General features: G+C 40.2%; 1 protein-coding gene across 5 annotated transcripts; it reads right to left on the reverse strand.

The window, feature by feature from the left end:
- Positions 1-1604: 1604 nt before the first annotated feature.
- Positions 1605-22117, reverse strand: LOC124788061 (zinc finger protein 346-like). Of its 5 annotated transcripts, XM_047255147.1 has the most exons (3): positions 20199-22117; positions 19929-20094; positions 14380-15970 (listed from the first exon to the last, which is right to left on the reverse strand). In XM_047255147.1, exon 1 carries the CDS (start codon positions 21794-21796, stop codon positions 20366-20368), a length of 1431 nt encoding a protein of 476 aa, XP_047111103.1. In that variant the 5' UTR covers positions 21797-22117; the 3' UTR covers positions 14380-15970; positions 19929-20094; positions 20199-20365. The 5 variants fall into 5 exon arrangements, with proteins under 5 accessions (XP_047111107.1, XP_047111104.1, XP_047111103.1 ...); XM_047255151.1 differs by lacking the exon at positions 14380-15970 and adding an exon at positions 1605-1807 and having other exon boundaries at positions 19929-22117; XM_047255148.1 differs by lacking the exon at positions 14380-15970 and adding an exon at positions 11773-13218 and having other exon boundaries at positions 19929-22117.
- Positions 22118-27832: the final 5715 nt, after the last annotated feature.

A 27832-nucleotide genomic window follows, 5' to 3' on the forward strand; every position in this document is an offset into this window, starting at 1 on the left:
TGAATTAAATCAGGTGATGCTGAGGAATGAAATTATGAGATGAGACACTAAATGAAGTAGATGAATTTTGAAATCTGGGCAGTAAAATAACTAATGGTAGCTGAAGTAGAGGGGATATAAAATGAAGACTGGCAATGGTGAGAAAAGTATTTCTGAAGAAGAGAAATTTGTTAACATAGGATAAAGATCTAAGTGTTAGAAAGTCTTTTATGGAGGTATTTATCTGAAGTGTAGACTTGTACAGAATGGATGATAAGCATTGAAGATGGGAACAGAAGCTTTTGAAATATGGTGCTATAGAAGCAAGGTGAAGATTAGATGAGTGACTCAAGTAACTAATGAGCAGGCACTGAAACGGATCATGGACAAAAGATATTTGTGGCATAACGTGACAAAAGGAGGGATCTGTTGACTAGGACACATCCTGAGACCTGAAGGAATCATCAATTTGTTAATGGAGTTAAGTTTTAGGGGTAAAATTTGTAGGAGATAAAGACTTGAATGCAGTATGAAGATTCAAATGGATGTAGGTTCCAGTAGTTATTTGGAGATGAAGAGGCTTGCACAGCATAGCATTGCCTGGAGAGCTGCTTCAAACCAGTCTTAACAACTGTAGTTCTCATACAGATAAGGGGTTTAAAACACTTCCAAAGCACTTTTAAACTTCCCCTCTCAGTGTATACTCTTGTTGTTGGTGGCATCTGTACTGATGGGAATGAAAAGTGTTACACCATGGAGCACCAGTTCAATAGTTAATAAGCTTTGCGAAGATGTTCACCATACAAAAGCTATCAAGTGACTGAACTTTCATTCTGTTCAGAATTTATATCCCAATGGGCACGAGTATACTCTTGTATTAATTATGCATGGAAGTAAACAGTCTCTAAATGTCATCTAGAAGAATTTCTTGGCATGCCTGAAAAACATGGTGTCAGTTCATGAAGACTGCAGGCCAGAAGGTGGTATATGTCTTCTCATCACTTCCCAGACATGCTCTATGGGGGACAAACCAGGGGACCAGACTTGCATTCAAGGATATCTACATTTGTCAACACATTTGTGGCGTGAACTGCAGTGTGTGGTCTTGCACTATTCTGCTGGAATGTACCATTTGGTACCCTAGTCATGAAGCGTATGACAAGAGTGTTTACTACTCTGGTCACATACTGTCACGCATTTGGTCTCCTTTCAACAATTACTGAATCAACATTGCTGTCATATCCAATAACTCCCCACACCATGATTCTCCAGAGGTTGGAGGCATGTGGAACCTTTCACCAGCTCATTTACAGACACATTTGCACCGCTCTTACTGATACATGCTGAAGTGAGACTCATCACTGAACATCAAAGAATGTCATTAAATGTCACAAGTGACTGACTCTATACCATGCACGTCTTTTGTTGTTTGCAAAATGGTTCCAGTGGTGAATGACGCACTCGAGATCTTAATCCAGATTCCAGTAATGTGTTCCTGAAGGTTTGAGTTATGAGCTTCCTGTGACCTCTACCTGGGCTTCCACTATTGTCATGTCTATTTGTAGGAGCTAGTTTATAAGTCCTACAATCTGCTAGTGGTGTAGTCTTTCTGGAAGGACCAATGCCTATCTACTCTTCTTGGCAAACACTTGGCCTGGGACCATCTCGTCATCATTCATTTTACAGTCATTGCACAACAACCTGTGTGATTTATCAGTATGATGCTGCCATGTCTCTCAGGCCAATGATTTGAACTTTCTCAATGCCAAAAAGATGGCAATATGTTGCACATGCCCATCCTCTGGGGTAGTTGTGTTGCGATCTCCACCTGAAAAATCCCAGTAATATTAGACATACACTCAACAGCCACCATGTACTAACACTATTCTTCATCAGCGGAAAATGTGTGTTTGAGTGCTGAAAATGCGCTCGCATAAGGATGTTACTTTAATTCTTTAATTGACATATCCCACAGGCATGGAAATATTAGAGTATAAGTTTGTAAGTAGTTGTCAAGGTGTTCATGGAGTCATCGTATATTGTGAGAGGAGATTGAAGTAAAATCTCTTCACCACTAATAAAACATTCTCGGATTTCAAGCAGCGTGAAGTGGTTTACTGCCCACGAGCTTTCGGCAGAGATCTCCTCTGCCACTGTCAAGTGGATGACTGTTGTGTGGTTGTCATTGCCACGCTTATATAGCCGCCGTCACTCGTGATGTCACTGGTGCTCGGTCCCGCACCATATATGGTAATGTTTTGGCCATGTGACTGCCGGGCCAGCTTCAACTCCCTCAACACCGGATTCCATGCTGTACTCGTGTGCAATCCAACGTCTCCATGGAAGGTTGTGTCAGAAATTATAATAACAACACAACAATACAATACAGTTTATCACACTATCCCAGAAGCGATTAGTCCGTTTAATAATACATGTCACATCGAATGCAAGTCGGTGTCCGTTTTCCAGAGGATGTTCTGCTACAGCTGACTTTTCAGGATAGCGCAGACGGTAACACCTTTCTTGTCCTATGTGGCGCTGTTCAATAGTGTGAACAGTCTGGCCAACATAGAGCTGCCCACATCCACATGGTATCTTGTAAACTCCTGGTGTTCTGAGGCCTACATCATCTTTCACAGATTTCATTAGTTGCCAGAGGCCTGAAGATTGTGTTTATTTTATGCCTCTTCAGGAGTCGACTAATCTTCCCTGTTGTCGAACTACAAAATAGTAAGAATGCAAACTGCTTGGTGTCTTCTTCCTTTGAGGCTTGGATGACACTGTTTGTGAGATCTGTTTGTTGTTGCGCTTTCCTTAAAAACTTTGCATAAGTGGCTCAATTCTCTTAGTAAGTTATCAGCGTCTGAGACAGTTTCAGCTCGATGTACTATGGTCCTCAGAACTGACTGTTTCTGTTCTGTGCTGGGTGATGGAAGCTGGTGGCGTGCAGATACTGATGCGTGTGGGTGGGTTTGCGGTAAACGCTACAACCTAGAGACCCATTGGGTTTACGACGGACAAGCACGTCCAAGAACGGCAGGGAACCCTCCTTCTCTACTTCCACTGTGAAGTTGATGTGGTTGTGGATGCTGTTGAGCTGCTCCAGGAACTCTTCTAACTTTCCTTGACCATGTGGCCAAATGACGAAGGTATCGTCGACATAGCGATAAAATCGCTGGAAGAGACTACTATTAAGAACCTCTTTCCACAGGCACCAAGACTGCCCACGTTCTATGGTCTGCCGAAGGTGCATAAGGACACACCGTTGAGGCCGATAGCGAATACCATCGGATCGCTGACCTATAAACCTGCCAAACATCTGGCCAGCCTCCTCTCTACGCAAGGTGGACACCATATAAAGAATATGGCAGACATCATCAATCGGATTACAGGTTTGCGACTTGCTGAAGGGGATATTATGGATAGCTTTGATTTGGTTTCTTTATTCACGTGTTTCCCTATCACAGACTCTATTGACTTCTTGTCCCAGCTCTTTGACGACACCATCGTGGAATTATTTAAACACACTCTGACATTATCATATTTCTTACATGATGGAATATATTTTAACCAAACTGACGGCGTGGCGGTGGGAGGTCCATTAGCTCCAGTAGTAGCCAACCTCTTTATGGAGCATTTCGAAGGCATCGCCTTGGACATGGCTCCTGCAAAGCCAAGCTGTTTTTATCGCTACATCAATGATACCTTCTTCATTTGGCCACATGAACAAGGAAAGTTAGAAGAGTTACTGGAGCACCTCAACAGCATCCACGACCACATCAACTTCACAATGGAAGTAGAGAAGGAGGGTTCCCTGCCGTTCTTGGACGTGCTTGTCCGTTGTAAACCCAATGGATCTCTAGGTCACAGCATTTACCGCAAACCCACCCACACGGATCAGTATTTGCACGCCACCAGCTTCCATCACCTAGCACAGAACAGAAACAGTCAGTTTTGAGGACCTCAGTACATCGAGCTGAAACTGTCTCAGACGCTGAAAACTTGCCAAGACAATTGAGCCACTTATGTAAAGTTTTTAAGGAAAACGGTTACAATAACAAACAGATCTCACAAGCAGTGTCATCCAAGCCTCAAAGAAATAAGACCTCTGAAGAAGACACCAAGCAGTTTACATTCTTACCGTTTTGTGGTTCAACAACAGGGAAGATTAGTCGGCTCCTGAAGAGACATAAAATAGACACAATCTTCAGGCCTCAGGCAAAGATCCACCAACTAATGACATCTGTGAAAGACGATGTAGGCCTCAGAACACCAGGAATTTACAAGATACCGTGTGGGTGTGGGCAGTTCTATGTCGGCCACACTGTTCGCACTATTGAACAGCGCCACATAGAACATGAAAGGTGTTACCATCTCTGCTAACCTGAAAAGTCAGCTGCAGCAGAATATGCTCTGGAAAACAGACACAGAATTGCATTCGATGAGATGTCTATTATTAAACGGACTAATGGCTTCTGGGGTAGCGTGATGAGGCCATAGCATTAGAATTTCTGACACCACCTTCAATAGTGACGATGGATTGCACCTCAGTACAGCGTAGGATCCGGTGTTGAGGGAGTTGAAGGGGGCGCGGCGGTTGCGCGGCCAAAACATTACCATATATGGCATGGGACCGAGCACCAGTGACAGCGCAGCTACATTAGCACGGCAACAACAACCACACAACAAGTAATCCACTTGACAATGACAGAGGAGATTTCTGCCAAAAGCTCGTGGGCAGTAAACCACTTGACGTGGCTTGAATCCCGAGAATGTTTTAATTAACAGATATTGCTGCGAAAGCATGCATTCGTACTTTCCACCACTGTTTGTGCTGTATCCCTCAATGGTGTTTGTAGAACACCATTGACCAGTATGGCAGATGACAGGTATGAGCTTTTATTCCCAGACATCCTCCTAGTTGACTCCCACACTTTTGCTTGTGGTGGTGAAAATTCAATTCCCTTTACTCTCCAATGTGTATGACTATGACCCCACCTTCCAAAAAGTTTTGTAGTTCTGTTCACTTAGTCTATTCTTAAACCTATGTGGTGCCACTTGACTGTCCCTAATTATGGGCCAATTTGCCTTATTCCACCAAGACAGATTTTTCTTTAGGTACACCAGAAAATATTTGTACTGAGTCATCAGTGGCATGTAACCCCTTCTATACAATTTTACAGGATATAAAAGCTTATGAAATTAGCTTTTGGTTTCTACAAGTTATAATTTCAATACCTCTAAAAGAGGGAACACATTGGCTTTGCTTACCTGGGTTGGTGGAAGTCATTGCAAGCTCGACACGACAACCTGCTGAACTCACCTGCCTACCGTTAACTACACAAATTCATCCCACACCGAGTTCCTACTGGCGACAAAATGTTTGCTGTAAGATAAACGAAACAGGCCAGGGAAAAGGTAGGTTAGCCTGTAAATAAGTACGCAACTAGTGTGATAAAAACAAGTATACTGTTGAAGCCTTATGGTCTCCAATGAAGTCGGCATAAACAAGTTTCACACATTGCTCAAAGTAATCCAAGGAACCTTTATGGAAGCCACCAATTCAGAGTAATTGTCTTCCCACCATATTTTCTGAGAACTCACAAAACCCATGAAAAATTAATCACACAAGCAAAAGTTAAGTACTTGCTTCAACAGATGCCTGTTAAAATATTCCTACCATGTGAGACTTTACTCATAAAATGCCAGGTACTGAAACACTGCTTTTGCTTCATATTAATATAGAATTCTCCACTTTTTACAGATGGATTCGCAACTAGATAGCCATCAGTGAATGTCTATAGAGCACAGAAAAATTTGCACAACAAGCTAGCGAATGTCATCGTAAAAGACGAAGAGATGTTCACAATACCAAAAGTCACTTCCTATGCAATTTGACATATTTCGCTTGTTAAAGACAACTAAAGTTCTGTCATACTTTTCTACACCTCTCAGAACGAAGCACCAAAAGCAACATGGTCTGCTCTCACTTGACCCTCAAGACTATCTATTCTGAACAAGCGGCTAGCTCTGCAAGTAAACTTTCTACCATACATCAGTTTCTATCTATTCTGAACAAGCGGCTAGCTCTGCAAGTAAACTTTCTACCATACATCAGTTTTCCTATGTAACACAATATAATCCATTTTACAATTACAAAATGTGACAAACGCTTATTCTCAATCAAATCAATCATTATGAAGATTGTATTATGTCTGCTTGTCTTTCAAATATTACAATTCTTGCGGAATTATTCTTTAAGCTCCCCACTTCACTTCATGGAAATGGACGTGTTCACTCCTCCCAACCCAGGGGTTTTCCTTTACTTAACACTTTCGCTGCGGCTGACGCTTATAAGCGTCACAAGAAGCCACGAGCCAGTGCGGCTGATGCTTATAAGCGTCCGCGCTCACTGGCGGATTACTCAGTCTAGTTGCAGCGTCTAAGCTAGCATCAAAGCATACTGTTCGTAATGGCGGCTAATGAACCGACACCTGGTCCTTCCAATGTGAAAAGGAGCAGCAAAAGTGTTAAAATTGACAGAGGAACAGTTACTTAGTGTACTAAACGACAGTGATTTTCTGTGTAGTGAGGACGAGGCATACCACGGATATTGTCATTTAGAGGCTGCAGAAGAATTGCAGAGTGACGATAGCGTGGAAGCACAACTTTCGAATCTGTTTCGTGACAGCTCGGCTAGTAAATTGACGACCTCTATCAGAGCCAATCTTAAAAATGCACATTTGAAGTAAATATAATTTCAAATGAATCCAGTTTCCTTTCCCTTTTTTTTTCCTTCATAAGAATTTGTGTTTTGGAACCAAAATTTTTCCTGAATGCGGTGGATTTGTTGCTTGTTTGAATTGTATTTTTTGTTACATTATCAACAAATCACGAACATTTGAATGATGCCTGTGACCCCTATAGATGTCAGACAGCAATCAGACTTTAAAACATGACCACAATACAGTCGAAGCTTATTTGAAGTAATGCATCTAAGGCGTCATCATTAAGTCAGTATAGAACATATCCTACAAATCTTACTAGGTCCTGACGTCAGCCTGTAGCTCAGGTGTGCTTAGGAGAATCGGCTCCGAGCAGTACCTGCCGTTTCAGTGTGTTGCCGGCCCGCACTCGTACGTTGCCGTGCCGCACTGGAGAGTTGCGCGCCAGCACCGATGCCGCAGCGAAAGTGTTAAACTGCATCTTACTTCTCTCTAAACTGGAAGTGTGTGTGTACACACACACACACACACACACACACACACACACACACACACACACAGGTGTGTTCAAGGTTCAAGGATCCACAGTGGCACCTCCATGTGGAACCTCTTCCTGCTCTCTCAGCAACTTATGGCACCTTGTCCACAACAGCCTCTGTCCACTGGACTATTCTGCCTCATAACCCTTCAGACCAATGGGAAACATGGCTCCTGTGGTCGTCTATGAATTTTGCCACTTCACTATTTTTAAAATTAAATAGCATCCAAACCATTGGTCTGAATATGATGTTGATAGCAACAACAAACACACAATTATCAGCTGCATATTATCAAACACAAGAGACAATTATTTCCTTAACTAATCCCAAATTATTGACGCCTGGGAAGTGAAACATCACTGCCACACCTCAGGCACGACAGATCACATTTCCCACTGGTTGTTTTCTCTTGTACACATGTATTATGTTCCCCAATTGTTGATGGTGAAAACACTGCATAATATGGTCTGTATATGTGTGGATGGATATGTGTGCATCTGCGAGTGTATACCCGTCCTTTTTTCCCCCTAAGGTAAGTCTTTCCGCTCCTGGGATTGGAATGACTCCTTACCCTCTCCCTTAAAACCCACATCCTTTCGTCTTTCCCTCTCCTTCCCTCTTTCCTGATGAGACAACAGTTTGTTGCGAAAGCTTGAATTTTGTGTGTATGTTTGTGCGTCTTTCGACCTGCCAGCGCTTTCGTTTGGTAAGTCACATCATCTTTGTTTTTAGATATATTTTTCCCACGTGGAATGTTTCCCTCTATTATATTGACACTTAAGTTCCACATAAATAAAAAGATGATGGCACAACTCTACTTGAAAGGATCTTGCAGGAATATCAGTCCAAGTATAAACAGGAAAAGTGACATTTGGTGCCTAGACATACTATTAGCAAGATACAGTGACTTGTATCAAATGTTAACACACACACACACACACACACACACACACACACACACACGCACACACACACACACACACACACACACACACAAACGAAAGCGTTGGTATGTTGATAAGAGACAATAAAAAATACACAAACACAAATTTCAAGCTTTTGCAACCCACGGTTGCTTCAACAAGAAAGAGGGAAGGAGAGGGAAAGATGAAAGGATGTGGGTTTTAAGGGAGAGGGTAAGGAGTCATTCCAATCCCGGGAGCAAAAAGACTTACCTTAGGGGGAAAAAGGGACAGGTATACATTCGCCCCCGCGCGCGCGCGCGCGTGCACACACACACACACACACACACACACACACACACACACACACACACACACACACACATATATATATCCATCTGCACATATACAGACACAAGCAGACATTGTAAAGGCAAAGAGTTTGGGCAGAGATGTCAGTCGAGGCGGAAGTGCAGAGGCAAAGATGTTGTTGAGTGACAAGTGATGTACGAGGGGTGGCAACCTGAAATTACCGGAGGTTGAGGCCAGGTGGGTAAAGGGAAGATAGGATATATTGAAGGGCAAGTTCCCATCCCCGGAGTTCTGATAGGTTGGTGTTAGTGGGAAGTATCCGATAACCCGGACGGTGTAACACTGTGCCAAGATGTGCTGGCCATGCACCAAGGCATGTTTAGCCACAGGGTGATCCTCATTACCAACAAACACTGTCTGCCTGTGTCCGTTCATGTGAATGAACAGTTTGTTGCTGGTCATTCCCACATAGAACGCTTCACAGTGTAGGCATGTCAGTTGGTAAATCACGTGGGTGCTTTCACATGTGGCTCTGCCTTTGATCGTGTACAACTTTCGGGTTACAGGACTGGAGTAGGTGGTGGTGGGAGGGTGCATGGGACAGGTCTTACACCGCGAGCGGTTACAAGTGTAGGAGCCAGGGGGGTAGGGAAGGTGGTTTGGGAATTTCATAGGGATGAACCAAGAGGTTATGAAGGTTAGGTGGACGACGTCCACGGCCTCGCTGCGATGGAGCACTTCCTTTCATGCCAATCACCTGCTACCCTACCTAAAACCTCTTTCCTCATTACCTTAGCCAGCTTCATCCTAACCCACAACTTCTTCACTTTTGAAAGCCAGACATACCAACAATTGAAGGGAACAGCCATGGGTACCAGGATGGCCCCCACGTACACCAACCAATTTATGGGTCACTTAGAGGAAGCCTTCTTGGTTACCCAAGCCTGCCAACCCAAAGTTTGGTACAGATTTATTGATGACATCTTTATCATCTGGACTCAAAGTGAAGAAAAATTCCAGAATTTCCTCTCCAACCTCATATCCTTTGGTTCCATCAGATTCACCTCGTCCTACTCCAAATCCCATGCCACTTTCCCTGACGTTGACCCCCATCTGTCCAATGGCCAGCTTCACACATCTGTCCACACCAAACCCACCAACAAGCAACAGTACCTCCATTTTGACAGCTGCCACCCATTCCATATCAAACGGTCGCTTCCCTGCAGCTTAGGTCTTCGTGGCAAACGAATGTGCTCCAGTCCTGAATCCCTGAACCATTACACCAATAACCTGAAAACAGCCTTTCACATCCCGCAACTACCCTCCTGACCTGGTACAGAAGCAAATAGCTAGAGCCACTTCCTCATCCCCTCAAACCCAGAACCTCCCAAAGAAGAACCCCAAAAGTGCCCCACTTGTGACAGGATACTTTCCAGGACTGGATCAGACTTTGAATGTGACTCTCCAACAGGGATACGACTTCCTTAAATCCTACCCTGAAATGAGATCCATCCTTCATGAAATCCTCCCCACTCCACCAAGGGTGTCTTTCCGCTGTCCACCTAACCTTCGTAACCTCTTGGTTCATCCCTATGAAATCCCCAACTACCTTCCCCTACCCTCTGGCTCCTACCCTTGTAACCGCCCCCGGTGTAAGACCTGTCCCATGCACCCTCCCACCACCACCTACTCCAGTCCTGTAACCCGGAAGTCGTACACGATCAAAGGCAGAGCCACGTGTGGAAGCACCCACGTGATTTACCAACTGACATGCCTACACTGTAAGCGTTCTATGTGGAAATGACCAGCAACAAACTGTCCATTCGCATGAACGGACACAGGCAGACAGTGTTTGTTGGTAATGAGGATCACCCTGTGGCTAAACATGCCTTGGTGCACGGCCAGCACATCTTGGCACAGTGTTACATCATCTGGGTTATCTGGATACTTCCCACTGACACCAACCTATCAGAACTCCGGAGATGGGAACTTGCCCATCAATATATCCTCTCTTCCCTGGCCTCAACCTCCGCTAATTTCAAGTTGCCGCCCCTCGTACATCACTTGTCACTCAACATCATCTTAGCCTCTGTACTTCCGCTTCGACCGACATCTCTGCCCCAACTCTTTGCCTTTACAATGTCTGCTTGTGTCTGTATATGTGCGGATGGCTCTGTGTGTGTGTGTGTGTGTGTGTGTGTGTGTGTGTGTGTGTGTGTGTGTGTGTGTGTGTGTGTGTGCACGCGCGCGCGCGCGCCCGAGTGTATACCTGTCCCTTTTTCCCCCTAAGGTAAGTCTTTCCGCTCCCGGGATTGGAATGACGCCTTACCCTCTCCCTTAAAACCCACATCCTTTCGTCTTTCCCTCTCCTTCCCTCTTTCTTGATGAAGCAACCGTGGGTTACGAAAGCTTGAAATTTGTGTGTGTTTTATTTTATTGTCTCCTATCAACATACCAACGCTTTCGTTTGGTAAGTTACAGCATCTTTATTTTTATATATTTTTCCCACGTGGAATGTTTCCCTCTATTATATATAAAGATGATGTGACTTACCAAACGAAAGCGCTGGCATGTTGATAGACACACAAACATACACATATTTTTCCCGCATGGAATGTTTCCCGCTGGTTCTGTTGTTTCCTACTTATCCTCAACTGATTATTTCAAAATGCATGTGTGTGTTCTGTGACATGTATATTCGCCTGTTGAGTACCATGAAAAACGTAATACAGACTGTATTTTCAGCTGCAAACTACATTCGTTCTTTTTACAAATTTCAGTGGTAGTACTTTGTTCTGACAATCATACCCTTAATTTCAGTATATATTTTAGGGAATCTTCCCAAGTTTATGAGCGTCATGTGCAATGTATTTCCATAGCGCATTTTAAAAACAAAAGCTGATTTGGAAAAATGTTTCATCTTAATCACAGTCAAGTTACTTATATAACTGGTGTGACATTACCACCTGTTTCCACTTTTTAATCAGTTCGTTCCAAGAAATGGCTTCAAAATTTATGATCAAGGTCGAAACATAGCTCTTATGAAATCTACTACCATGGCGTAATAGTGTGTTCTACGAATATTATAATGTTCCACTTTGTTTCCTCTTTCAATAGCAATGTACACTGCCCATGTCTGTCGTAAATTTACACTATTAAGGAGTTTATAAGTGAGAATAACCTTGACAAAACCAAAGTTTGAAATTTAAAGTTCCAAGTAGGTTCAGAGCACTGATAAATTTTATTCCAGGGCTTTCTCTTGTTACAACAGAAAATCACTTTCTTGTGTATTAATTACTTCAATTCTTCAGGCGATTTGAAATATTACCAATCATGATGCTGAAGAAGAAGCTAAGATAATCAATTTTAATTTGTAGCAAAGTGATAGAACAGTGACAAGTGGGAAAAAATCCTTTTATTAATAATTTTGGGAAAAATAGGAGCAATGGTCTAAGGAGGTGTGATATTCACAATCAGGGTTTCGTTTGGAAAAAAAGTAAAATAAATAAAACAAGACAAAGGTTAGATCATAAAAGTCACTCATCATATCGTATACATTTTGGACTGAAAATATATAATTGCAGCAGTGGTTTTGCTGCTATAATTGATATCTTTTTAATGACTCTGAGGAAGTTATTGCCACGAGGCATAGCTCCTGTAATGAAGTTAAGGGAAATATTTATTGTTTGTTTTTTTATTTTCTGTTCTACTGTTCAGTTAACAGCACCTGTAGCAGTGGAATATTTTTTTAAATATTTTTTTTATAATGCAGTCAGTTGCTAAATCAACGGCCACAGCTATGTTTTAAATGGATAACTATATATTCCAGAATATTTTTATTTTTTGTCTCTTATTGGGATGGTTTACCAGAGACAAAAACTATGCGAATTAATTATCAATGAACTTTAGCGCTCAGGATCTGAGGTCAACTACCTTTAAATAAATTGTAGCCTATGTTAAAATTGGCATTTTGTCCATAGTGGTGTCATTGAAATCAAATCCTTTCTTCCACTGCAACAGAGATTGCAGAAAGAATGCAGCGAAACAGCTACCTGCTATACATCACATACACTTTAAATAAAGGAAAACAAAAAATTTAAACTGGGTTAACTCTGTCAGTTATACAACTCTCAACTTCTGCCAGTTATAAGTACATATTTCACTGTTCTGGTGTCGGAAGACACAGAAGTTCAATGTGCGTCAGAGGGGATGGACTTTGATTCCCACTAGGTGTTCTCTGTGCCCTGATGAGTGCCTGTGCTACAAGCCTTGCCATGCGACTGCTCCACTCCCTGTACCTTGTGAAGCCCGCGGCCAGTCGTGTTTCCTGCACTCATGTATTTAGGTGGCCGTGCGGCACGACCTCAGCAGTCTAGTACTCGCCGTAGTTCACATGTGCATCTCAGCCATACTGCGTTCCAGTTCTCTGTGTTGAGATACATACTGTTGTTGGAGTATTCCTGTGTTGTTGTTGTTGTCTCGCCATGTTTATCACCTCAGTTCTTGATTGCTTGCCTCGTGTTGTGTCCTGGTCAGTCGTAAAGTCTGTCACCCCCTACTTGTTTGTATTTTCATCGTTAGCAATCAGGCTCCCCCACCTGGCAGCTTTGCATCTCCATTCCCTTCCATGCGTTGCTCGCCAGTCGCTCGTGGCTATAACAACTGTTCCTTTTCTCTGCCCAATGGTTTGTTAGCTCAATACTTTCCTTCATTTTTCTGCTCTGTGTTGCTTCTACCTTCCTGATAAACTTCATTGTTGCACTGAAAACAAGACAGTGAACTAGAGCACACTTTCAGCTTATACGATAATTACAAGGGGGAGGGGGGACACTATTCTGTTTACCTCTTTCACTACCATAGGATACATATGTTGGGACTAGTGTAGCAGGGGATACAACCCGTCGGCTTTGGACAATGACGTCATAAGTCGCCAATCGAGAAGCGATTCTTCTTAGTGTTGTAGCTCCCTTCAGTGGCTGATAAGTGTTTTTTGGCTTTTTAAAAAAAAAAAAAATCTCACGAGATAGAATAAACAGATCCACTTTATTAAGCAATCAGTAAAAAAACGAAACTGAAACATAACAGCAAAAGCGAAAATGGTAAACTGCTCTCTGGCGACTTGTGACGTCATTGTCCAAAGCCGACGGGTTGTATCCCCTGCTACACTAGACCCCATATGTTCCATGATTCGTTGTGAGAGAACATTTAAGAATTTGCTACATGTTATTGTTCTGTATCAATTTCCCACAATAAACGCGATCCTGCTAATTGTTTGAACAATTTGTATAGTTACAGCTTCCGCTTGTAGGTTATGCTGCTTTCAAGTTTCATTGTTAACCATTTGCTCTCCTCTGCTCGTGTTGTCAGATCGTATTAGTTCGCACTTGCACATACGCAACCCTATGAACAGATTTGCGAAGTGGGCTGCTGTCATGCCTTCCCAGACACACACTGTAATGAGAGTTCGAAACTTGGAGAGATTTTCTGTCCACTGGTTGTGTGTGTGTGTGTGTGTGTGTGTGTGTGTGTGTGTGTGTGTGTGTGTGTGTGTGTGTGAGAGAGAGAGAGAGAGAGAGAGAGGGGGGGGGGGGGGGGAGAGAGAGAGAGAGAGAGAGAGAGAGAGAGAGAGAGAGTCGCAGCCATCTTCTGAAACCCCAGATATACTTAGGAAAAAACCCTGTATGCCCCGTCCTTTCCCGTATTGGAAAAAGAAACAGTGGAAAATGCTTCTTTCATACAGTTACTTCCAACTGTGCCATTAATTAAAATGGCCATATATTAATGTATTTCACTAAGAAAAAAAGAAGGACCTGATAGTGAAAGGGTTGAAGTCACATCTGGAGTAATTGTCAGGAAGAAAGGAAAAATATATTGAGGGGGAGAGAAGGTGGATTCAGTCCATGGTTTTCGTAATTTGGAGTTCAGTGTTTTATTGCTGCAGTACTACTTAACTACATTCACCAAGTTGACACAATAATATGGAAACAATATGACAGGAATAATATGAACAGCCGAATGAAAGACGAGACAAAAAATATGTAGCAATACAGGAGAAACACACAATGTAGTTAACTTCAGAAAAAAATATTGCATACATGTTATTACAGAATGATTTTTAGCACTGTGAATCTCATGTGTTACAGCTTACTTAATGTGTATTTCATTGTTGTTGAATGAGCAATCAAGACTTTATTTAATGGGTTTTTGCATTCTTGAAATAAACAATCTGACTGGCAACTACCAAGCAGACTAGCAGTCAAGAGGTACGGCTTTTCTTCACAACACGTGTGGGGATTTGAAATTTTGGACTTCTTTCCAGATGACAGTACAATTTTCATCATATGACAAAGCTTCTCATTAAATTACACATTTTGCAGTGACAACAGAGGGTCACATAAGCAAACAGTAACAGTTTATGGAATGCCTACTGGATCCAGAGAAAAACAATACAAATAAATGCACGCAATATTTGAATCTAACAAGTACTACAATGTACATCTTTCTGCGTTAGTATAGTCACTGAATATAACTGAAGAGGAAAAAAACAATAATACTGAACCATATTACACCATTCGTTTTGAAAATTCAGGTTCTTAAAAAAAAATCAACTTCAAAACTTGTGCAAAACACTACTTCCTAGGTATATTTTAAGCCCAATGACAATTTCATTGTTACTCTAACATTCACCACATGGAAAACAGTTGCTTACACATAGATCGCTTATGCTATTAAGTTATAACAGTGCACATGAAGTCATTTAGTGATAACCTCCAGAAGGAAGAGACAATCTTTATATTTGTAACTGCAAAAAGAAGGCCTCTAAACCTCAGCACGATGTCAGATTTCTTGTAAAATATGCTGGGATTCACATGTAGAGATATCAAGACCATATGCAGCCTAAATCGGTACTATTTTAATACCAGTAAAATAGCTTCAGTATTCAACTAAGTTTTAATACCATGTCACTTCAGTTGCCTAAAGGGAAAGTGATAATTACCAGTGTAAAACATAGCTCTGTTCACATATATACTAAGTATAGTTTAATCAAAAGTAGTTCTACAAAAAAAAAAAAAAAAAACTGGCAATTGATGTAGACTTCTTAGGCTTTTAACTTAGTGAAATCTAAAATACTCTTTTGTCATCTCATAAACTGCAGGTTTTCCTGAACCACAGAGACAGAAAGCCAACAAACTGCAGAAGTCTATTTGCTGACAATAGTCACAGTATAATCTATCTGAAAGCCACAGTTTAGTCAATCAGTTTAGTCAATCTACCAAAGTTTTGATTTCCAAAGACACTGTTTAGCTGACACTGCAGGCAGTCACATGTATAAACCTTTGAACTAAACACACACTGTGGAGGTTGATTACTTGAATCACAGTGCATTTCAGTTTATTGCACTCAGAATCATTTGAGGACTATTTGATCTCTATTTAATGAAACCAGCTTGTGCTTGTTTGACAGGTCTGAAATTGTGTTCTCCACTTTTTGTCAATACTGGTGTCTGTGATACCTGGAAAGAGAGATTTCAAATCTTTGCAAAGTACAACATCACCCATCAAAATGTTGTTCTAGCATTTATACGCTCTTCAAAATGTCTCATGCAGTGTTTGAGTAGTTACAGGTGTCATCCCAGTTACTGCACGTATAGTGTAGCATTTCACATGTACAGGAAATCAACATGAGATACACACTTTTCAGTTTTCAGTATCAACTATAAAGCTGAAATTTGAGTACAATCTGTAACAAAAACCTGAAGAAGAGAGCTGTGTGGCACTACACAAACTTATCTTGACCAACAATTCATAATACTACTATTGTTAGTCCATTAATTTGCAAATTTCAAATTAATTAAGTTGTAACAATTATGCAAAACAACATAGGGAAGTGACCTACTTAATTACATCAGTTTCTTCTTCATTTAACTGCAATGAAGAGTTTCTGAGTACATACAGGTACTTACAGCCAATTCTTGGAAAAACACAGTACTATCAGATTTTAATTCAGTAACATAATACTGTGCTACTGACACTACAGGATGGATTTTTTCCTTAAATTCCACTTTGTAGAATTTGATCTTGTAAAAAGAGATTAATATTTTTCTTTTGTACAGATTTGTGGTGTTTCAGACATTTCCATTCATTCATAACTTATTGTGGACACTGACTCTTATCTGATGTTCTACAACTAGCTTTTTGCATTGAAAATTTTCTGTGCTCACTTGTAATAACAGTGTTGATGGTTTGTCTATTTGTTTGGGTTAATAGTTTACTGAACACCTACATATGCCAGATCTCAAACAAAGCAACAGCTGAGTAAGCGAGACTGAACTGCAACATTCATTCACTGACGCATCATGTTCCGTAAACTCCCTCATGAATGAGAATGTTCATAAATGAGAAACAATTCGAGTTGCACTACTTCTGTGAAATACGGTAACAAAAATTGCCACTAGTGTGAATCTACTCATGCTGTGAATTACTTCCAAAGTTTTTAATTGGTAGTGAATGCAGACATAACGTGTATAGCACTCTGTCTTCAGGCCACGAGTGGCCTACCAGGACCATCCAACCAGCGTGTCATCCTCAGTGGAGGATGCAGATAGGAGGGGCGTGGGATCAGCACACTGCTCTCCCGGTCGTAAGATGGTATTCTTGACCGAAGCCGCAACTATCCGGTCGAGTAGCTCCTCAATTGGCATCACAAGGCTGAGTGCATCCCGAAAAATGGCAACAGCGCATGGCGGCCTGGATGGTCACCCACCCAAGTGCCGACCAAGCCCGACAGCGCTTAACTTCGGTGATCGCGCGGGAACCGGTGGATCCACTGCAGCAAGGCTGTTGCCCCATAATGTATATAGACAGACGACAATTTTTGGAAAGGGGTAACTTATTATTTCAGTCACAGTTGTAATTTACTATAGGTAATTGTTGGTTTGGTTGTTATCAGCTATCATTAGAGATTTCAGCTTTAGTTTCAGCATAACATGTCAACTTAGTTGCCAGTTATTGCTGCCTGAATATTAGAATACTATATTGTAATTCTGAGGTAATCATAAACAACAATGAAGTTTATGTGCTGCACTGGAACGAGTCTGAAAGAGATTTGAAAATGGCTAGAAATACACTAATCGCCTATTATAAATCATAAATGTGACAGGCAACTTTAATTTTTTAAAATTACGTTATATATCAGAGTTTTGTGTATATTAGAACAAAAACAGCTACTTTTTTAAAAAAGTTGTGACTATTGCTCTGCCACACTCAGTTTCTATGTTTCAGATCCCTAGAAAGTAACAGGAAATCTATCCAATAATATTTTTGCTTCTGGTATTGTGGTTGAGGATTTAAATGTTCATCACAAATTCATTCTTATAATTTATCATAAATAAAATTAAGGAAATAAATATATTAGCACTTAAGTTTACAAAATATTCTTACTGCACACTGTTGTAAAATGGTATTTTACTATCAATATGTTGACAGTAAATGCACTGACAGCCTGCTTGAATCAGCATATGTGCATCCAGAAGGTATAGATTACTCCCAATCAAAGAAAAACAAATCAACTAGATGGGAACTTATAAGTAAGACTCCAATAATTTCTACTAACTTTCTTGACCATTTTCAACGAAACTGACTGATGAAATGTTTTAGGGTCTCCAACCACATTGATGATCCTGTTTTACACACAATGTAACTGCCAACTGCTTCATAAGTATTAATAAAAAAAATACAATTTATATTATAGTGTTTGATGACTGCATAGTGTGGTTCCGTTTGAACATTTAGCTGTCACAATATGTTTGTCACATAATGTGTTATTCGAACTAACCATACCGATATGAAAAATATGTTGATGTCAAAAGTTGCTCTGCAGCATCATTATTCGTGATGTTCATTCATTCTGTTAAAAAAGCTTCAGGGCACTAACTATCGCAAGCTTATTTTAAGTAGTAAGTGTACAATCAAAGCACAAATGGTTAGCAATTATAGAAGTTCTCTCTCTCTTAACATGGTACATGAAACTACATGTACTGTTTATTGTCTGAACCCAGAAGCGCCATGCTGTCACTGGTTAGATGCCAGGGATAATTCCGTTTTTGTGTCCAGTTCTCTGACAAAATTCTTGACAAATAGAATGGGCCCACAGGAAAGAGTGACGAACCAGAAAATCAAGTACCATTTATGCTTCACTTCAAAAACAAGAGGATCAAAAGATAATGAGAACCACTGTATCTGCAACATGAGATTATACAGCTGAAACTGAAGTCATTGCTTTAATAATCCAACCATTGATGAATCAGTTACATATTTGCACATTCATATTCCATTTAGTATCCCTTAATCTGGCAGCTTACAAATGCAAAACTGCAATGAATTTAGTTTAGTGACACCGTTAACCTGAGGCATCACCGTATACAAATCTCTGTCTACAACAATCTACATGTATCACATTTTCCAATACCTAAGCAGCACAGTTTCAATTTTCTATTCCACTGAGAAATTAATGGTTCACTGACAAACCTTTTTGAGCAATAATAAACCTTTACTTCTGTAGACTTACAACATAATTAAAAAAAAAAAAAAAAAAAAAAAAGAAAAGAAAAAAAAAAACACTGTTCGAAATACTTTTACAACTCGTCTTATAATCAAATATCTTTAAATTACTGGTAGTACAACATTCTTAAAAAAGAATTCAGAATATTCCATCAATGAAAAGTAACAAAACATTGGTTCTTACATCCTGAAGGCCAAACAGAAATGGAAGTTAGAATCAATCACTTGACAGAGAGAAATAATAGCATGTCATTAACATCCCTTAGTAATTTCTTTCTTGAAGGTTCTACGATGGGACAACGATGAATAGGCTATTAACCTTCACTAAAAGGCTTTTTCCTCTTCTTCAAAAAATTTATCTGTTCATACATAATAAATGTTATGTAATCCAAACCTTAGAACATGTAACCTGAAACTCATTTGGTACTTACAGTCAATTAAATGAAAATGTCTGAAGCTTAATGCCAGAATGTATGTGGAAAAGGTTCTACCAAAATTGCCTGAAATCTGCATTTATAGGAAATTTTAAGACATCTGTAGGAAAAGCAAACAGATTGCATCCAACAGAAATTAACAAATCATATATGCAAGGTAATATTTAATTAATAAATTTATTTCGCACTGTGTGTACAAGAAACAAAACCATAAAAAGAACTGACTAGACTCAACAACTGGTTTATCCTGCAACTAAAGGGAATGAGATGTGGATAAAAGATCTGTTGTTGCAATCCACGTCGGATAAAGAAACATGATCATCTAATTAATTCATGTCACAGAACAGGATAAACATTAACTCAGCACATATTTTTTTCAGTTGTACATAATTAATAAATAATATGTCCAGAGATAGTGTACTGCTGTTTTTATGAAACTTTGTTCGCAATGCCCTCTTCACATAAAATTGATACTTACATCACGGGTCAGTCTCTGCAGCATCTTGGGCAAATTCAACTAATCCAACTTCACGACTGAGCTGCCTTGTCACAATATCGTTTCCTTCAAGTTTCTGACGCAGTCTGCGCACTTCAAGGTAAAGCTCAGCATTTTCATGTATCAAGAAACTGTTACGTTTCATAACCTGTAATAAATATAAAATGAGTACTACTATATACAGAAATGTTTTCCACTCCTGTTTCAACTGGATGCAAGTGATATAACACACTGTAGTAATAATCCTGTTACCTTATGTTTTTCTTACTATCTTGTTTGGAAGAAAAACCTGTTAATCTCATTTTGTTTTGTACCTTGTCAAAAACTCAGACTTTTAAAGGTGCAAAATCTGACCCTACTTCTGAATAACAGGTGGAGATAAACAAAAAATAACATGTATAACCATATGTAACACTAAATTAGGCAACAACATTGCCAGCTTTCAAAGGGCTGCCAACAGGCTTTTTCGCTGTTGCTGTTTTAACCTTGTGTTTCTTACTTTCACAATGCTGAATGAACTGTGCTTCAGAGTTTAATGTTAAATTACATGGCTGGCAATAATAATAACCAGATGGTGTTCTATAAATAGAATAGTCTTTTCCCACAGAACTCTGTGTGCCATCTTCATTCTGTATCACACTTGCAAGAATTGAATCTGACTGAGTAGCCTGTGGAGTTGTACTTGTCACAGTTGATCTCTGTTTATTTGCAGTTTCTGCTTTTCTGTGTTTTGCACCCCGTAAGTGCATATCCAACTGGTCTTGTGAAGTGGCGGCCACTTTACAAAGTTCACAGAAAAACTTCTTGGTTTTCTGAATTGGTGAATCTGGTTCAGGTGCTTTAAGCACTAGTGGATCTGCATTTGACCATGGCTGAAACTGTGTACCAATCCCAAATCTTCCCGTCTGATCAGTAGTAGGAACTGCACACTGTTCTACCTTTGCTTTCGCTGCAGCATGGCCTGCAAGTGCTCTTCGATGATTGCGTCCCATGTAATGCTGCTCCGCATGTGCAGTTGACGTAAGGGCAACATTACATACTTCACAGAAGGAAACATCTGGAACGCTTTTCTTTGGCGGGCCATCTTTAAACTGTTTTGGCAATGGCTCTCCAGTCTCCTTTGACCAGTTCAATAAGAAACTATGAACTTTCTTTTCATGCTGCCTCCCTGAGTAATGCATCTTTGCTTGTACAGTTGAATTTACAGAAACTGAACACAGTTCACAGGTGAGAGGACCAAATTTCTGGGTTAATTCTTTGGGTAATCCAGAAGAGTTATCCGACTCTTTTTCAGACGGCCTTTTTCTGTGTGTTTTATTAGGCATGTTGACGTCCTCTGAAGTACAGGACTTCTCTTCCATGTCATCTCGTACAACAGGCTCAGTGGACCCTGTCTCTTCTTTCACAGTGGGTGTTTTTAATTGAGAAGGCTCTTCTTCCGCAGCCGGTATGGTGGCAGATGTAGAGTTATCATTGACTTCCAGATTTCTTCGTTGCAATGAAGTGCTCTGTGACACTGCCCTGTACTGTGCAGCTGGCGATGCATGTTGTCGATGTGCGTGGTTACGAAATTTGGGGGGAGGAGGTGGAAGTAAAAATGGTAAATGCGGCGGGCGCTGGAAGGGGCGCTGATCTGGCGGCTTTAAAAAGCGGTTCTGTACAGGCCGAACAACTGGGCTGCTTCCTGCGGATTCATACCTTTTTGGTGACTGCGAGAGAGGAGGTGGAGGTGGTGGCATGAAAGAAGGCCGAGGAAGAGGGGGTGGCGGCGGCGGTGGAGGTAAGCACAATGGTTCCATTTTCGCAGCACTTGACCGGAACGCCTGCATTTCGTATTCTTCGCTGTTCATTTATGTTTGTAAGTTTTCTTCAAAACTTCTATGATTATCATTTTTCTTGTGCACTCGAAGTTCGAGTTTCACATTTTGTCCTCCCTAAGCAACGTATAAACAAATTCCGCTGCGTATATGGTTTCCCGCCGATCCCGTCTTAAACTTAACTAGTCAAACGAAACAAACTATGATCGGCAGCAATTCGGCACAACACAGAAAATTCAATTTCAAACAATTATCTCACATATACACTCTAAACAAGGACCTAAGACAACACTACGCCATTTAGCTACTAAATAGTTCACTATGCATTCCGCCATGTTGCACATTTCTGCTGCTACTCTCTTCTTACATGAAACCAAATTTAAACCACAATCTTTGGTTTACAAACAATAAACACGACGAGCAACTACAACGAGAACCACACAACTGGCGTTTCACTAAAATCGACCGATTGAAGTAAGAGATGAACGTAAACATTAGACTAGGCCAAAGGTCAATTTATGTTACACAATTTTTATTTGGTATCCATATTCATTGGCTATCCCACTCATTACCATATTAGCACCTTTCAGCTTAACTAGCCGTCGGGCTACGTTCCAAACCAATTTATCACCACAACCAAATAGACCAATTTCAACCGAACGTGAGTTATATCGTACTTCCTGGCAACTCAAATACGAATCGAGACCAAGTTTATTATGATAGTTACGAGCGGGAAAGGTAGCGGGTCAAGTATAACAATGCTCATGCTGAACGCACAAACAGTTTTTCAGTACCAGTGAGATGACTGACAAAAACAATAATTTGTTATCATGAGTCTGCAATCATAATACCCATAATATTGACAGCCTTGCAATAGTGTTATTGACTGCACTCCCATCTAAAACTTGCAGAATAACTGAGATTATTGCAAGTGAAATAACATTAATGCACATCAGTGTCACAAAAATGCTCGAATTCTACAATGAGTTTACCTTGACTTACACAATTACACACATTTCTAATTTACAACAAAGAATTCGACAGGTAGATAATTACACGGATTGCGGTTTAACAGTCATTTCCGATACATTTCCTCGCGTGGTGTCCATAATTATATGTCACGCCTTCTCTCCATGAATATTGTCCTAGTAAAAACCTTTGTGGTTGACTGGCTCGGGGTCAGCTGAAGAAGGGGATAAAACCCATCAGCTTTGATGAATGGCGTCATAGTTCACTCAAACACATTAATTTCTTTATTTTCGAGCCACAGATAATAAACCGGTTATCTCCTGTGGCGAGGCGTCATTATTGTAAACTAATATAAATGAATGTGTTTTTGAAAGACAGGGCTAGACAATGCGTACGGACTTTGGTGCCTGTATTAATTTAATCATTTGTTTGTTCCGATTCATTTGGTACTTATTTACACTATTTAGTAAGTTTGAGATATTTGGGAAGATTTTTTTCATTCTGGACAATATTTGCTTTTGTACGGGATACAAATTTAACGTATGTCGACTTTTCCGCTTTCGCTAGCACTAGTATCCTACTCTGCAGCTGACCTATGTAGATCAACTGAAGTAAATATATATAGATTTTACAGGTGTAGCTTTCTTTGTCTCCCTATTACAAGTATCCTATTCTTCAGTTGATACTAGTACTAGCGAAGGCGGAAACACCGACATTCATAAAATTTGCATCCCATACTTCAGTTGACCTATATTGGTGCTAGCGAAGACGAAAAAATCGGCTTACATAATATTGGCATCCTGTACCTCAGATGAACCACGCAAAGGCAAAAAAAAGACACACATAAAATTTGTATCCCATACTTTGGTTGACCTGTAGTATCGGCTGAAAATTATCATAGCAGCACTAGCGTCGGCGAAGAAACCTACAACAGTAACATCTGTATCCCGTACTGTAGTTCTCCTACATAGGTCAAATGAAAAACAGGATACTACCTTCGTAGTTCAACTGTGTTACAGGATGCCAATGTCACGTATGCCGCTTTTTTTGGCTTTGCTAGTACTAGTATCCTATTCTTCAGTTGACCTATAGAAGTCAACGGAAGTATGGGATACAAATTTTTCCTTTGTCGGTCTTTTCGCCTTCGATAGTACTAGCATCGACTGAAAAATATCGTAGTAAGACTAGTGCTAGAGAAGGTGAAGAAAAGCGACAGCTGCAAAATTTGTATTCGTACTGCAGTTGACGAACCCTCCTTCAAGTCTTCCATACTCACAGGAATAGATAAATGAAGTCAACTGAAGAATAGTATACTAGGACTCAAAGAAAGGTCAACTGAAGAATAGGATACTAGGACTCAAAGAAGCGATATACTTAACATTATGTTCGAAATATGAATGTCCTGCATTTCTTTGTTTCTCAACATTCGTCTTTCTGTTAAAGCTGTGCAACACATCATCTGCGGTAACTTCTGACGTCATTGGTCAAATCGGACGGGTTGCATCCCCTTCTTCAGTAATCCCCTGGGCCATATTTAACTATGTGGGGACGACAGATTGCGAAGGTGTGAAACAAACATTATGAATGCACAGTCTCAGACAAAGTAACCTATCTGACGTCCACCTGAGGTGGGTTAACACAGACAGTCTTTGCTCCCACCACCCTGACTCCGACTACTGAATTTTAAATATATGCTTTATCTTGTGCATTGTTATTAACAATAAAGTGTCTTTTGTCAACCTTAATTTTGGTTTCGCGGTTCACTCCTAACTGTCCTACAGCAATAAGTATGTAGTGATTCCAGAGTACAGTAAATTTTATTAGTTTTTCGCCTACAAAGTGAATATTATTTATTGACATCATGATCCATTATATTATTTGCAATACTGCATGTGTGTGTATATGTGGAGTGTTGTGTAATAACTGTGTTGTACGATGAAGAGAGAAGGGAGAGGGTGAAACCCGATCCCAGCATGTAGCCTACGATTAATGTCCACATCTGATAGAAGGATGATTATCAACAGTATCATGAGCCCTCACTTCATGCGACACTGCAGAAAGGTTTGGTATTTAAACCAGACATTGGCCCAGAGTGATCAGTAACTTTACATCACCATCTCTCCTCCCCTTACCGACCAAATACTGACAGTGAGAATCTTTTTTCCCGCTAGGATTGGAACTGGATTACTCCCAGGTCGAGTACCACCGCACAAGCATGCGTTAGCGACCTTGGCCGTGGGAGCGAGTTTACAAAGTGCATACAGCAATGTCACTCTACATCCAACAATGCGACATCCACAAAGACAACAGAATGATTATCTACATCTACGTGATTACCCCGCTAGTCACAATAAAGTGCCTGGAAGAGGTTCAATGTCTCTCTATCTTTCCACTCCCGAACGGCGCGGGAGAAAAAATTTTTTTTATGTGAGCCCTGATTTCTCTTATTTTGTCGTGATGATCATTTCTCCCTATGTAGGTGGGTGCCAATAGAATGTTTTCGCAATCGGAGGAGAAGACTGGTGATTGAAATTTCATGAGAAGATCCCGTAGCAACGAAAAACACCTTTGTTTTAATGATTGCCACTCTAATTGACGTATCATGTCTGTGACGCTACCTCCCCTATTTCGCGATAATACAAAACGAGCCGCCCTTCTTTGAAGATTTTCGGTGTCATCAATCAATCCCACCTGATGCGGATCCCACACCGCACAGCAATACTCAAGAATAGGGTGGACAAGTCTCTTTTGTAGATCTGTTCCACCTTCTAAATGTTCTGCCAATGAATCACAGTCTTTGGTTTGCTCTACCCATAACATCATCTATGTGATCGTTCCAATTTAGGTTATTTGTAATTGTAATCCCTAAGTATTTAGTTGAATTTACAGCCTTCAGGCTTGTGTGACTTATCGTGTAATCGAAATTTAGGTGATGTCTTTTAGTATTCATGTGAATAACTTCACACTTTTCTTTATTCAGGGTCACTTGCCACTTTTCGCACCATACAGATATCTTATCTAAATCATTTTGCAGTCCATTTTGATCATCTGATGACTTTACAAGACGGTACATGACAGCATCATCTGCAAACAATCTAAGATGGCTACTGACATTGTCTCCTCTGTTGTTAATATAGATCAGGAACAAGAGAGGGCCTATAGCACTACGTTGGGGAATATCGGATATTACTTCCGTTTTAACCGATGAATTTCAGTTTACTACTACGAGCTGTGAACTTACTAACAGGGAATCACGAATCCAGCCGCACAACTGAGGCGATATTCCACAGGCATGCACTTTGATTAGAAGACGCTTGTGAAGAATGATGTCGTAAGCCACCAGAAAATCTAAAAAAAATTGAATCAATTTGACATCCCCTGTCGATAGTACTCATTACTTCATGAGTATAAAGAGCTACTTGTGTTTCGAAGAACTATATTTTCTGAATCCATGCTATGTCTCAATAAATCTTTTCCTTCAAGGTGCTTCATAATGATCGAATATGGTATATGTTCCAAAACCCTACGGCAAATCGACGTTTGTGATATGGGCCTGTAATTCGGTGGATTACTCCTACTTCCCTTTTTAGGTATTGGTGTGACTTGAGCATTTATCAGTCCTTGGGTCTTTCTGTGAGCGAGCAGTTGTTTATAACTGCTAAAAATGGAGCTATTTTATCAGCATACTCTGAAAGAAACCTGACTGGTATACAATCTGGACCAGAGGCCTTCCCTTTATTAAGTGATTTAGCTACTTTGCTACGCTGAGGATATCTGCTTCTATGTGTCTCATCTTGGCAGTTGTTCTTGATTGGAATTGAGGAATATTTACTTCATCTTCTTTGGTGAAGAAGTTTCGGAAAACTGTGTTTAAAATTCAGGGACTAGTAAAACCAAATGCAAGATTAAACCAAGTTTCTGACAGTGTTGAAGAAGAATGCAAGAATCTATCATCAAACGACTATGCAGTAATTATAGGAGGTGCTAATGATGTGTATCACAATGAAACAGTTGCAGCAACAAAAGCACTGAAAGAGTCACTGCGTAAGCTAACACATACCAATGTAATAGTGGCTAAAATACCTCACCATTATGATCTAATAGAACAATCATGTGTGAACAACAAAATTAAAAAAGCAAATAACCTCTATGATTCAGTATGTAAACTTTTCAAAAATGTAACAGTGATTGACATGAATGATATTTCAGACTGTTGCCACACCACAATTGTGCCCCTTAGCAAACCTTGTCACTGTAACAGAGCTTGTCATACAAGCCATGGTCAGCATCTAAATGGCTTAGGAAAGTCACTTCTAAGCAAAAAATACTTGGGATTGTAAGAGAAAAATCAAGCCCTGCTAATAAAACAATTTATAGACTTCAGTTCATAGATATGGTACAGGGAAACTCCCAGTAGTGACCAAATCGGACACAAGTTGGATTTGATCACAACAGTTTGCAAGGGACAGTAAAGATAATGTAACAGAAAAAGCAACAAGTACTCCTCCCAGTAACAAAAACGATTTACTGTTATTTCTAGTTAATGTACAATCCCTAAGACATAAGGTTAATGAGTTACAGTACTTGGCAGACAAAATTAACTGTAGCATATGGTGTATTAATGAGCATTGGTTGCATGACTCAGAAATAGATTTGTGTGTACCCTATGGCTACATATTAGCCACAAAATATTGTAGAACAAATATTGCACATGGTGGAGTTGCAATCTACATCAAAGAAAACTTAAATCTGCAGCATTCAGTGATAGATCTCCACAAACATTGTACTGAAGGTGTATTTGAAGTAGCAGCCATAGTACTGCATACCCAAAAAATTATCATTGCTTCTGTGTACCATATACCAGCCTCTGATGAAGAAGTTCTTATAGGTAAACTAAATTCACTAATGAAATTACTCACTAATCACAAAAATCACAAAGTTTTTATTGTAGGTGACTTCAATATACTGGGTGATCAAAATGTCAGTATAAATTTGAAAACGGAATAAATCGCGGAATAATGTAGATAGAGAGGCACAAATTGACACACATGCTTGGAATGACATGGGGTTTTATTAGAACCAAAAAAAAAATACAAAAGT

This window comes from Schistocerca piceifrons, chromosome 3 (assembly GCF_021461385.2).
Source record: "Schistocerca piceifrons isolate TAMUIC-IGC-003096 chromosome 3, iqSchPice1.1, whole genome shotgun sequence".
Lineage (NCBI taxonomy): Eukaryota > Metazoa > Arthropoda > Insecta > Orthoptera > Acrididae > Schistocerca > Schistocerca piceifrons.